This window comes from Schistocerca serialis, chromosome 10 (assembly GCF_023864345.2).
Source record: "Schistocerca serialis cubense isolate TAMUIC-IGC-003099 chromosome 10, iqSchSeri2.2, whole genome shotgun sequence".
NCBI classification, from domain to species: Eukaryota; Metazoa; Arthropoda; class Insecta; order Orthoptera; family Acrididae; genus Schistocerca; species Schistocerca serialis.
The window spans coordinates 225,854,040-225,868,724 of NC_064647.1; the positions used below are offsets into that span (position 1 = coordinate 225,854,040).

At 40.0% G+C, this 14,685-nt stretch overlaps 1 protein-coding gene across 5 annotated transcripts in view; it reads left to right on the forward strand.

The window, feature by feature from the left end:
• LOC126424964 (zinc finger matrin-type protein CG9776-like) overlaps positions 1-14,685 on the forward strand; it is a 278,906-nt gene that overhangs the window by 79,415 nt on the left and 184,806 nt on the right. For all 5 annotated transcript variants that reach the window (XM_050087838.1, XM_050087837.1, XM_050087839.1 and 2 more), the window contains one exon: positions 4,721-5,081. In XM_050087838.1, coding sequence (XP_049943795.1) covers positions 4,721-5,081 — 361 coding nt within the window. The remainder of the gene's footprint in view (positions 1-4,720; positions 5,082-14,685) is intronic.

Here is a 14,685-nt window from a genome sequence, read left to right on the forward strand (position 1 = left end):
TTTTTGGTGTTGTGCATTACTGCCTTTGGATTTTAAAGCTGACAGTGTTGAAGTGACTTACTTGTGAAGGAGGTCCACTATTCTTCAACATAATTGGCATGATTTAAGCATAAGTTTTTCTCATTTTGCAATTGAAGTGTGTGTATAGCTGCAGAATATCAATACAAGACTATTGTTAAATAATATTGAACGTTTATGTTTGTGAGGTTGATAAATAATCTACCGTACTCTCTTTACATACCTAATTTTCACATTTAGTAAAATGTTCTCATACAAGATTTGCTAACACGTTTGACATCCAACTTCCCCTTCTCTTCCCTCGCCTTCAGCATCCCGCGAATAGGAGGGCTCTGGCTGTCACTCCGCTTTACAGTACTTCATGCATGGTCATTATGGGGCTGCAGTGGGTTGGAGCAAGTGACAAACAACTGAAGCACATAAAATTTGAAAGCTCTTTATTCAGAAGGTCATAACTGGGTACTATCAGAATAATGACGCAGATTGTCGGATAGGATCAGTTGCTGGGGCAGATGTCTTGCAAATGTACTTTATTCTCCTTAAAATATGAGGCTGAGTTGGAGACATTTCCTTATAACAAGAGAGAGGTACTGCATCAAACAAAAGAATTAGAGACAATATTTATCAAAGTTTTATTGTTCACCAAAAAGAGACGGTGGTTGGGAGACAAAGTGAAAGTTTTGAAGCAGTAGGAAATTAGTTTAGATATGCATGTTCCCAATCTGAACAAATGATTTAATATACTAGAGTACCCCCTATGCCTGGATCAGAATAGCAAACTTAATGACAGCTATTTGGCACTGTATTATTGTTATTTTCTTGCTCTCACTGACTGCGAAAAGACTTTTGATACAATAAATTGAAACAAACTGTGGGAAATTTTAAGGAGGAGGATCCTCTCTCATAAGAGCTGTATGGAATTTATATAAGAATAATAAATTACAGATAAAAATAGTGGGCAGGAGACATAACACGGTTGAAATAAATCAAGGACTTACACAAGAGTGTCACCTAGCACCCACTCTTTTTAATGTATATATTGAGGATCTAACCAAAACAATAATACACTTAAAAATTTGATTTTAAAGCCACAAGCTCTTGGCCAAATACTCCTTAGCCATTGTCAAGTGGTGACTGTCATTTGGTTGCTGCTACCGTCCTTGTACAGCCACACTGCCTTCTGTGATGTCTCTGGTGCTTGCCCCATTACCATATAATGTAATATTTTGCCCGCTTCAGCCTTCCGACAGCTAAGTTCTGAGCCGCGTTTAGCTGCAGGCTGCTGTTTTTATTGAAGGAGTATCATAGATTTTCTCAGCTTGATTATTGTTTGTGTACTTCTGGTTGTTTATCCGATTTGTCATTTCCATTTTATGTGCAAAGTCGAAAGGACAACCCTGCTAGGAATACGGCATTAACATTATCTGTTATTCTTGCATCATTATTCTGACATTACTTCTGCCCCTCTTTTTTTTTCCACTTTCCTCCATTTTCCTTCTTTCAGGCAAATACTTTGCAAATTTTAGAAGATGCATGTATGTTCTGAAATTTTAAGTTGATGTATAACTTTGTACACTATTTGATCATTCCCTCACCAGTGCTTTGCAGAGACATTACTGAGCAAGATTGAATTTGTTGTCTGATGTATCTATTTTCAATTAAGATGACACACATGATATTTTGTGAATGATCTGTGGGTGACTAAACAGCAATGCAACTAACATTTACACTCTCACTGTACGTATTCTGTTGTTTTCTTTTCCTTTCTTTAAATATTTCTTCAATCTGTTGTGTTTATTTTACTTTCCTCTGTTCACTTCAAACATGTTTCTTCTCGCTCTCCTTTCCCCACTGCCCTCCCCCCACCCCGTTTACTTAGGAATTTGTCTATTTCTAGTACTTTGTGTTACTTAATTTCCTATGCTTTCCTTGTAAATATTTACCGATCCCTTGAATCCAGTTTGTCTTTAACTTCTTTTGATAAAGTATTTGGTCGTCTGTTTAGTTAATGTAATGTAATTGGATAGATGATAAATCTATTCACCAAGCAGTGGCAGGAGAACACACACATAGATCTATTTACATTTGCAAGCTTTCAGGGCCAGTGGCTTCTTTGTATGGCAGAAGGGTTGAAGGAGAAGGAAGGGGGTGAAGGACTGGTGAGGTTTAGGAAATTGGGAGAATTTGGAAAAGTTGCCCAGAACTTGTAAGTCTCCCCTGACCCAGGGTTCTGGGTGGCTTTTCGATGTTTTCCCCATTTCCTAAACCTGACCAGTTATTTTCCTTCACCTGTGAGCCTTCTCTTTCAACTCCTCTGCCAGAAGGAAGAGCCACTGGCTCTGAAAACTTGCAAATTTAAATACCTTTATATGTGTGTTCTCCTGTTTCCATTTGATAAGTAGATTTTTTTATTTATCCAATTTTATAATTTCCAAAAAAATTGATTGGTTTTGTTGATATCTTCAGTTAATATGTTATCATTGATGCTATACAAATGGCCAAAGAATATCGGTCTCCTCAGTTTCTCTATTTTCCATGTTTTTCAGTATCAAGCAATCTGTCTTTTTTAGTGGTTTCACCATTTTTCTTTTAATTCTCCTTTCCAGTTTTTACAGTTTCTCTAATGTATGATTCAATGTATGTACTTGTATATAACTATTATGGATTAACCGCAATACTTTCATGTTTTACTTTGAGGTGGTTAAATAGACACTGCCTGTTGCTAACATTTGTTTTTGTACCAGAGTTTTTCTCCCAGCTTGTGGGTCATTTCCTTTGCAGCATGTTTTTTAAAGTCTTTTCTTGAGTTAGTCCTCCCAAATATTTGTTTTTTAACACTTCTGTTTGAACAGTCATAGTAAAACAGGTTGTTCCAGAGTCTTTCTGCTAGCAGTAATTTTACCTGCAGGTGAAAATTCCTGAAACTCACCACCACCACCACCACCACCACCACCACCACCACCACTACCACTACCACTGTTTTGCACAGTTTCCCACCTCTGGCAAGACTGTTGTGGAACAGAAGCCTTTCCATCGTCTTTAGTTTTCCAATACCTCCCTGTTACTACTTTAACCCAGTCTTCTCCTCTTTCCTAAATACTTTCTTCCACTTCTGTTAACCAATCATCTCAGTCTCTTGCCCTCCATCTTCAACTCAAATATCTCCCTAGATGCCCTTGTCTCGTCCATTCTCTTCACATGCTTGTGCATTTTAATCTTTTTTCATCTCTCTTCTCTTGTAGCAATTCCTTGTCTGTCATCTCCCTAAAACTTTCATTTCTAACATTTTCCATCTGTGTTACGCCTATCTGACTTCTCAGAATCTTGGTTACGTTTCTTTTATCCATTTCCCTTGTGACTCATGTTTCTGCACTGTACAACAGTATTAGTATATAATACATTTGGTATATCACTTTTCTGAGTGGTTTCTTTGTTGCATATCATTCCTTTCATTTTTCTGTACGAGGGCAAATCAAATATAAATGGGATTTCTTTCTTTTTTTTTTTTTTTTTTTTTTAAATACAAGGCAAAAGTTATTTTCCTTCCTTCATACTTCTTTAGAAATATATTTTTCCCAGCGAGAAGGAAGGTTTTTTATGCTACCATTGTAAAATGATGCTGGTTGTGATAGGAGCTAGCTGCATACAAATTGCTCAGCATCCTCCTCACCTTCAAATCATTGCCCTCCCAGAGCTTCTTCAAGTTGCACAAACAATAGGGCAATAGGTCGGGACTGTAGAGAAGCTGATCAGGTTGAGTCCAGTGCAGTTCTTCAAGTTCTGAGTCTTAATAGAACCTGGCATTTTTGTGGAGGAAGATGGCGTCTCGAATTGGCTGGTCTCGTCTTTTGAGGCTATGCAGCTCTCACCTGGTTCATCACCCCCAATAGTAAGCATAATTGATTGCGCATTGCTCTTGAAAAACAAAAATGAGTGAACAAAATGCCTCAATAGTTGAAGAAAACAGTTGAAAGAACCATGCTAGCTGAGAGACGAGTTGTGTCTTTCACTGGGGTTGTCTCCCGTTTCCTCTGCCGCTCCATACTCACTTGTTTTGACTCAGGAGTTAGAGGTGAACCCATGTTTTGTCACACGTCACAATCCTACTCAAAATGCATCATCTTTGTTCTCAAACTTTGTGGCAAGCGTCTAACCGACCTCCCAAATGTCTAAACTGTTGATCTGTAGTTAAAAGATGAGGGACCCATCTGGCACACACTTCACAGAACTTTAGGGTGCTTATGATGACAGCTTGACAGCTCCCATAACTTATTCTGACCCTTTCTGTAATTTCAGAACCGCTCATCCATCAGTCTTCAAGAATATCTCGATTTGTGTGAATGTTTTTATCTGTAATGGTAATCTGAGTACAGTGGTCGTGATCCTGATTTTCTACTTGTTCTCATTGTTCTTTGAACTGTTTATGCCAGCTAAACACATAAGTGTTAACTATGCAGTCAATCTTCGGAAAGTGTCAATCGTTGGTGCTCAAGAACAAAAATACCATTTATATTTGATTTACCCTTGAATTATACTTTCCCAGGTACTTGAAGCTTCAAATTACAGTACCTTAAGTCTAGTTAAAATGAAGAATTTTATATTTGGATGCAGGAAATTAGTTAAAAGGTAATGTGTTATTGCATTCTCAGTTCCATTATATCCTACCTGTTGAAGCAGAATAGGGCACTTGCAATATACGCAGGGCCCGATGGGAACACAGTCCGTCACCAGTGAGAATGGTTCGCCGCTCTGTCTCTCTGTCGCCGCCGCCCAGAAGCCGGCACAGGTCGCGTTCTCCACCTCTGCCCCCCAGGAGGCGTGGTGGAAGTCACGAGTGGAGCCCGTCGCCACCTCCACCTCCTTCTCATCACCGCCGCCCCCTACCAAGCCACTATCCGCCCCGGGACTTGGGCGACCGAGAAGTGCACCACGTACGGGACTGGAGGTCGCCACCACCCGCCCCTTCTGTCTACGAAGGAGCCCACGGCTCTCACCAGGTGCAGCATTCGTCAGCATCCGGTTTCAACGTAATGCCTCCTGTTCAACAATCTGTTTATGGAGAGGTATGTGCTATCTGGAGATCAGAGTTAATATGAATGACATTGATAGTTGATATTGAGTGTGGGACAATTATTGTTGATTTGATCTAAAATCTGATTAAAATTATTTGGCATGTGACATTTTTAATGCCAAAGTTTGGATGTTGTCTTGGCGAGTAGTGTGTGTATTCATCTTGTATTTGAGGAAGAAAGCAATTAGTGACTTGTATCAAACTTTACACATACAGGTGTTGTCCCAGAAGTACCCAAATTAAGAATTAAAATATAAACATTTTGGTAAAAAAATCTTTATTTCTTTACACAGTCTCCGTTCAGCTTGTTACACTTTTACTGGCAATGTTCCGTGCTTTTGATACCCTGCTTATAGTGAGAACCACCGAGTTCTGCAAAATAGCCATCAACTGCAGACTCCACCTATTCAGTTTTGGCAGTACTCTTACCACTGAGCCATTTCTTCAAGTCTAGAAATGGAAAGTGATCAGAGAGTACTAAATCTGGTGGAGAGGGTGCATGAGGAAGCATTTGAACTTTAAATCAGTGATTTTGGCCACAGTGATAATGAATTAGTCACCTTTGGGCCTGCAGCTTTTGTCCTTTCTTTCCACGTCTGCAGTTAAATTATTGGATGTGGGTTCTGTCTGTTTGCAAACACACTGTTCTTTCTATTTACCCAAACATGTTTCAGCACCTCTGTGCCATCATGAGTGGGTCATTGTTTATGATTTTTTTTAAAGTTTTTTTAAAAATCAAGGGGTGTATTAACTCACCAGTGAAATTCACACTTACATCGCTTAATTTGCAGGTGACAAGCTATCAGTGCAGGACTCTCTGCTCAGGAACCGGGTGTTCTGTTGTCCTAATCATCATCATTTCATCCCCATCGACGCGCAAGTGGCATCCAATCGAAAGACTTGCACGTGGCGAACGGTCTACCCATCGGGAGCCCTAGTCACACACGAGCATACAGTTGGTCCTGCAAAGCCATGTAATGTAAAATCCTGGCAAGAAGCAGAATGAACAAAAACTTTCTTTAGGCCTCACTTTGTTAAATCAGTTACAACTTGAAATATGTTCACTTTTTACAGTTTTCAATAAAGAAAAATCCGCTGTTCGGATAAAAAGAAAGAGCAATGTGTTTGCAAAAAGGCAGAACCCATATCCTATAGTAAGTAGTAATTGATGTGTGAACTATTGCTTTGTTATGCTGCGACAGAACTTTCTTTTTGACTAAATTAGGCTGTTTTTTGCTTGTTTTCGTCATCTAGACCTTGCAGTAATTTTCCATAATACTCGCCATTGATTGCTTTTTTCCATGACCTTGCCTGCAGGTGGAATTGTCTGTGTCATCTTTAGAACTGAGTCTTCCTTTTCAGTCCACTGTTTTGACTGTTACTTCTTCTAAAGGGGGAAGTGATGGACTCATGTTTCATACATGATCATGAAGTGATACAAAACTCAGATTTATCGCAGGGAAAAATTGTCAAACATGCAATTGAAACATCCTCACAGTGCTGTTTTTGTCCATAGCAAGTAAATTAGCCATCTGTCTTGCACGCAGCTTTCTTATATCCAAGTTTTCAGTTAGCAGTCAGTTTGTGTTGTACAGCACTTTTTGAAGTGCCTATGATATCTACTAGCTTGTGCAGTTTCAGTTGACAATCATCCGATACCTTTTGTGAATTTTCTCCATAATTTCTGGCTGGGTCAACTAATTTGGTGATGACTGTGATGTTTGCCTTAGCAGCTCATATGGCCTTGCTTAAATTCTGCTCTCATTTTTCTACAAAGATAACACATTTGCAGCTGAAGAACTGAATATGAGGAAACTGATTTGCGTGTAGTACTGTCACATTTGCTAAAATGAAAAACAGTTAAGAAATAATGGATAAAATTAATTCATTTTCTGTATTTATGCCTACAGTCTGCTGTAAAATTTTTTTTATGTGACAGATAGCAGAGTGGACTACTATCACAAGCAAAACACACAAGGCAGGTGTACTGGCATTGTCGGTTTCCTCTGTGTAGCCATTTTTACTATGCAAAGCATTTTGCCCTCAATTCTAAGTGGGAAAAATTTCAGGGCACAAAAATTGCACCTAATTTAAGAAAACACACAACTTGATCCCTCATTGATAGTAAGGATATGCTTTTTTTTTCCTTAGTCGCATTTCAGAGGTTAGTGAATATGTGGACATCAGGATTTTATGTGGTTTTTGTAGGAGTTTGAGACAAAACCTTTAGGCTTGTTATGAGTTGAATATCAGCTAAACTACAAAAAGAAAGGAAGGAAGGGGAAAAACCCACTGTTTTAAGCAAAAGCTAGTTTTTTACAGATCTCAGTATTTATGACACCATATCTTCTGAACTGCGTGTCGCGCAGTGATATAATTTTTCAGGCACATTCATAGTGTATGTGGATACTGCCTGCAATATGTGTTGTGAAGAGAGTTGGTAGTAAAGAAGTAATAAAATAAAACATCATGCCTGATGTTGAAGTTTTACTGCATGAACAGCAAAAATGTAATAAGGGATAAATGTTTATCCTTCAATCATTTTATGAGAGTGGAGGGTGTCAGTGACAAAAAGTTTCATAAAAGTTTGAAATTATGTGTAAGGTTTATTGCAAGTTAGTAAGTGCTCTCATTTTCAAATTCTGGATGTATGTAGTCTGGGCAATTCGTGGGCCATGAAAAATGCTGCCTTCGGGCATCTACATAGGTTCTAAGTTTAATACTTGAATTATTGTAGTAAATCTTTTATGTAAAGTAACAGCTCTTAATAAGTAGATTAGACAGCATTTTAAATTTTTGAACTCGGTCATTAATTATAGGAAATAATGAAAGTCAAATTTTTGTTGCCCCTGGAAGCTGTTACATAGGCATACTGCAACTGAGACCATGTTCAGTGATCCGGATTAGCCATTTAGTAATACAGTATAGATGGGCTGTTTAATTTAGTGGGACTCACTCAAGTTTTACTTCAATGTTTATTTTGCATTACTATCTAACCTCAACCTGTGGCCTTTTCAAATACAACTGTAATAGCCAGTAGCTAAGCCAGTAAGTGTTCAGAAAGTTACCTCATTACAATGTGCTGAAATTACAAATTTTGCTGTTGCTTACATGTGCACCAAAGTTGTGTATATGTGATCATATACTGAAGAATATGGAAAGTGCTGCACCATGGAACACCTGTCCAATATTTAACAAACTTTGTGGACACATTCGTCACATAATAGGTATTAAATGATACTTTTATTTTGTTCAGAACTGATCAACATCAGTATGAGGAGTGACCATTATGGGTGTGAATATGCTGTTGTATTTGCTGTGGGATGGAAGCAAGCAGCCTCTGAAAGTCATATTGAGGAATTTCCTAGTACACATGATACAGATGCTGTGTCAGCTTCTGAAGATTGCTTGCTGGAGGCTGATATGAAAGCACATGTCTTCCCACTGCATCCCAGGCATGCTCCATGGGTGATAAATTGGGGTAAAGGGCAACCACTCGAGAATCTGTAAATTCCTCAAGGTGTTTGTTGTGTGAACTAAAGTTTGCAGTCTTGCATTATTCTGCTGGACTATGCCTTTTGTTACTCTGGTTGGACAACAGGGTTAACCGTTCTTGCCATAAATTGGTGAGCATTTGGCCTCTTTCAACAAAGACCAAATCAATTTCGTTTTTGTTTCCAGTAGCTCTGTGCACCATAATTACAGGTGTTAGAGAGGTTTGGATTTCAAAAATCACTGGTTCCTGTGATCTTCCTCCAGGTAATCTGCAGACACGTTGGCATCAATCTGGCTGTCACAAACAAAAACGAGACTCATGGTTGAGCTCCACAGTATGTCACTCCATATACCGTTGTCTCCGGAAGTACCTCGTGCGAGTCTCAGTTGCCTGTGGCATGGTGTCAGCAGCAAACAACACGTGGCAACTCTTGATCTCGAGTCATCTTCCCGCAATATATTCCAAACGGTTCGTGATAATATTCTACCAGTAACCTGTGCCCTTATTTCAATTGTGATAATCTGTACCTGACAAAGCCAGTCGAACAGTTGTGCAGTATTCTAGTGCTGCATTTCTTCTTGAGGGACCCACACCTACTCTGCATACCACACTATTGTCCTTAGTCCACACCGTCACCAATCTTAGCACTGCAGCTAGCTGTCTGTGCGACATGTCTGTGTGACTCTCCCGTGTCGCTTGTGCCGACGATTCAACTTTTTTCAGATGTGAAAGACAGTGCTAAGGTGCACATGTACGACCTCTGTGTGAACCCTGTTGCAGTTCCTTATGAAAAGTTCCAGTAATGTTACACACCCAGTAGTCATCAACTGCTGATACTGTTGTTCATCTGTAGGAATAGCTTTTCTCCTTTACTGAAAATAAACTCGCGTAAGTATTAAATTTTAATTGACGTAATCCACAGGTGTGAAAATACTGCATTATTAGTTTGGAAGCATAATGTCTCCACGGTGTAACAGGTTCCCTTTCTGTCAGTGTGTTTAAAACCAGTTTGTGTTTTGTGTCATGAGGAATTTTCCAGATTTGCAGGCGTCACTGACCCCATGAACCAAGGACCTTGCCATTGGTGGCGAGGCTTGCTTGACTCAGCAATACAGATAGCCGTACCGTAGGTGCTACCACATCGGAGGGGTACGTGTTGAGAGGCCAGACAAACGTGTGGTTCCTGAAGAGGGGCAACAGCCTTTTCAGTAGTTGCAGGGGGCAACAGTCTGGATGACTGACTGATCTGGCCTTATAACACTAACCAAAATGGCCTCGCTGTTCTGGTACTGCGAACGGCTGAAAGCAAGAGGAAACTACAGCCGTAATTTTTCCCGATGGCATGCAGCTTTTGCTATATGGTTAAATGATGATGGCGTCCTCTTGGGTAAAATATTTCGGAGGTAAAATAGTCACCCATTTGGATCTCCGGGCGGGGACTACTCAAGAGGATGTCGTTATCAGGAGAAAGCAAACTGGCAGGAGGAACAAGACTTCTGGTCGGGTGAATACAGGGTTATAAATACAAAATCAAATAGGGGTAATGCAGAGGTAGGTTTAATAATGAATAAAAAATAGGAGTGCGGGTAAGCTACTATGAACAGCGTGGTGAACACATTATTGTAGCCAAGATACACACAAAGTCCACACCTACCACAGTAGTACAAGTTTATACGCCAACTAGCTCTCCAGATGACGAAGAGATTGATGAAACGTATGATGAGATAAAAGAAATTATTCAGGTAGTGAAGGGAGACTAAATTCTAATAGTCATGGGTGACTGGAATTCGATAGTAGGAAAAGGAAGAGAAGGAAAAGTAGTAGATGAATATGGAATGGAAGTAAGGAATGAAAGAGGAAGCCAACTGGTAGAATTTTGCACAGAGCATAACTTAATCATAGCTAACACTTAGTTCAAGACTCATGAAAGGAGGTTGTATACATGGAAGATGCCTGGAGACACTGGAAGGTTTCATATAGATTATATAATGGTAATACAGAGATTTAGGAACCAGGTTTTAAATTGTAAGGCATTTCCAGGGGCAGATGTGGACTCTGACCACAATCTATTGGTTATGAACTGTAGATTAAAACTGAAGAAACTGCAGAAAAATGGGAATTTAAGGAGATGGGACCTGGATGAACTGAAATAACCAGAGGTTGTAGAGAGTTTCAGGGAGAGAATTAGGGAACGATTGACAAGAACGGGGGAAGGAAATACAGTACAAGGAGAATGGGTAGGTCTGAGAGAAATAGTGAAGGCAGCAGAGGACCAAGTAGGTAAAAAGATGAGGGCCAGTAGAAATCCTTGGGCAACAGAAGAAATATTGAATTTAATTGATGAAAGGAGAAAATACAAAAATGCAGTAAATGAAGCAGGCAAAAAGGAATACAAAGTCTCAAAAATGAGATCAGCAGGCAAAATGGCTAAGCAGGAAAATTAAAGAGAACTTTGGAAAAAAGAGAACCACTTGTATGAATATCAAGAGCTTATGTGGAACACCAGTTCTAAGCAAAGAAGGGAAAGCAGAAAGGTGGAAGGAGTATATAGAGAGTCTATACAAGGGCAGTGTACTTGAGGACAATATTATGGAAATAGAAGAGAACGTAGACGAAGATGAAATGGGAGAAATCATATTGTGTGAATAGTTTGACAGAGCACTGAAAGACCTAAGTCAAAACAAGGCCCTGGGAGTAGACAATATTCCATTAAAACTACTGATAGCCTAGGCAGAACCAGCCCTGACAAAACTCTACCATCTGATGAGCAAGATGTATGAGACAGGCGAAATACCCTCAGACTTCAAGAAGAATATACCAGATATTACTCCAATCCCAAAGAAAGCAGGTGTTGACAGATGTGAAAATTACCGTACTATCAGTTTAATAAGTCACGGCTGCAAAACACTTGACACGAATTCTTTACAGACAAATGGAAGAGCTGGTAGAAGCCAACCTCAGGAAAGATTAGTTTGGATTCCGTGGAAATGTTGGAACACGTGAGGCAATACTGATCCTACGACTTATCTTAGAAGATAGATTAAGGAAAGGCAAACATATGTTTCTAGCATTTGTAGACTTAGAGAAAGCTTTTGACAATGTTGACTGGAATACTCTTTTTCAAATTCTGAAGGTGGCAGGGGTCAAATACAGGGAGCGAAAGGCTATTTACAATTTGTACAGAAACCACATGGCAGTTATGAGTCGAGAGACATGAAAGGGAAGCAGTGGTTGGGAAGGGAGGGAGACAGGGTTGTAGGCTATCCCTGATGTTATTCAACCTGTATATTGACCAAGCAGTAAAGGAAACAAAAGAAAAATTTGGAGTAGGCATTAAAATGACATTGTAATTTGCCGATGACATTGTAATTCTGTCAGAGAGAGCAAAGGACCTGGAAGAGCAGTTGAATGGAATGGACAGTGTCTTGAAGGGAGGATATAAGATGAACATCAACAAAACTAAAATGAGAATAATGGAATGTGGTCAAATTAAATCAGGTGTTGCTGAGGGAATTAGATTAGGAAATGAGACACTTGAAGTAACGGACGAGTTTTGCTGTTTGGGCAGCAAAATAACTGATGATGGTAGAAGTAGAGAGGATCTAAAATGTAGACTAGCAGTGGCAAAGAAAGTGTTTCCGAAGAAGAGAAATTTGTTAACATCGAGCTTAGATTTAAGTGTCAGGAAGTCTTTTCTGAAAGTATTTGTATGGAGTGTGGCCATGTATGGACGTAAAACGTGGACGATAAATAGTTTGGACAAGAAGAGAATAGAAGCTTTCGAAATGTGGTGCTACAGAAGAATGCTGAAGATTAGACGGGTAGATCACATAACTAATCAGGAGGTATTGAATAGAATTGGGGAGAAGAGAAATTTGTGGCACATCTTGACTAGAAGAAGGGATCGATTGGTAGGACATATTCTGAGGCATCAAGGGATCACCAATTTAGTATTGGAGGGCAGTGTTGAGGGTAAAAATTGTAGAGGAAGACCAAGAGATGAATACACCAAGCAGATTCAGAAGGTTGTAGGTTGCAGTAAGTACTGGGAGATGAAGAAGCTTGCACGAAGTAGAGTAGCATGGAGAGCTGCATCAAACCAGTGTCTGGACTGAAGACCACAACAACAGCAACACTGACTCGTATTTAACACAACAAGTGTCTGGTGCAGTTGTTAGATTGGTTACTGCTGCTACAATGGCAGGTTATCAAGATTTAAGTGAGTTCGAACGTGGTGTTATAGTTCGCACATGAGCGATGGTACACAGCATCTCTGAGGTAGTGACAATGTGGGGATTTTGCTGCACGACCATTTCATGATTGCGCGGTGAATGTCAGGAATCCGGTGAAACATCGTGAATGTCAGGAATCTGGTAAAATGTTGTGAATGTCAGGAATCCGGTAAAAGTCATCATTGTCAGGAATCCAGTAAAAAATCGTGAATGTCAGGAATCTGGTGAAACGTCAGGAATGTCGGGAATCCGGTAAAATGTCAAGTCTTTGACATTGCTGTAACCAGAAATAGATCCTGCAAGAACGGGACCAATGGCAACTGAAGAGAATCTTTCAACATGGCAGAAGTGCAACCCTTCCGCAAATTGCTGCAGATTTCTATGCGGGGCCATCAACAAGTTTCAGCGGCAAACCTTTGAATGAAATATCATCGATATGGGTTTTCGGAGCCGAAGGCCCACTTGTGTACCCTAGGTGACTGCACGACATAAATCTTTATGCCTTGCCTGGGCGCATCAACTCTGACATTGGACTGTTGATGACTGGAAACATGTTGCCTGGTCAGATGAGTCTTGTTTCAAATTGTATCAAGCAGTTGGATGTGGATGTGTACGGGTATGGAGACAACCTCATGCTTCCATGGACCCTGCATGTCAGCAGGGGACTGTTCAAGCTGGTGGAGGCTCTGTAATGGTGTGTGGCATGTGCAGTTGGAGTGATATGGGACCCCTGATATGTCTAGATACATCTCTTGACAGGTGACACCTACGTAAACATCCTGTCTGATTGCCTGCATCCATTCATGTCCATTGTGCATTCCGATGGACTTCGGCAGTTCCAGCGGGACAATACGACGCCCCACACATCCAGAATTGCTACAGAGTGGCTCAAGAAACACTTTTCTGCGTTTAAACACTTCCACTGGTCACCACACTCCCCAGACATGAACATTATTGAGCATATCTGTGATGCCTTGCAACGTGCTATTCAGAAAATATCTCCACCCCCTCGCACTCCTATGGAGTTATGGAAATCAGTGAAGGATTCATGTTGTCAGTTCCCTCCAGCACTACTTCAGACATTAGTCGAATCCATACCATGTCGTGTTGCGGCACTTCTGCATGCTCGCGGGGACCTGAAACGATATTAGGCAGGTGTACCAGTTTCTTTGGCTGTTCACTGTATTTTCTACCTCAACAGACAGTTGAAGGGTGGAAATGGCCAAATCTCTCATGTGTCAGAAGAATTAAAAAAAAGTGTATATATTTTTCAAAATAACTTGTTTTGTATCAAAAAAATTGAGAAGGTTTATTGACACCACAGAATTATGGTGCCCACTCTATTCAGTAACAGGTTCCAATCATTGTGATCATCATGAATTTAATCTGTCTCCAAAAACTTAGAAAAAGAAGCAGTATTGAAATGATAACATAATATAAAAATGTATTTGTACTGTAGCTGTAAGCACAGTGTGTTGATAATGACCCTAAATTGCGGATCCTGAGTGCCGGTTGCAGTTTCCTCATGTTTTTATTACGCCATTCGCAGCTGTAAATTTTATTTGCTTCTTCTACTAACTTTAAGGACACAGATCACTCTGATAATTAACATACCAATCACAGCCGATTATCGAACTGAATTAAACAAATTTTAGATCAAAGACTGTTCTGGTTCCCACATATTGTCAAACCTTGTGCTTGCCAGAAACTGACATTTTTTAGGCCTTGGCTGTGTACAACATCAGCAAAACAGCAACTAGCCTCTGTTAACAGTGCTGTTTGTTTATGCAAGTAGCGCCATTGCCAATTTCGAACTGACAGGTTCATCCTCAGGCGGCTGATGACATTCACACTATGCGATCAAAAGT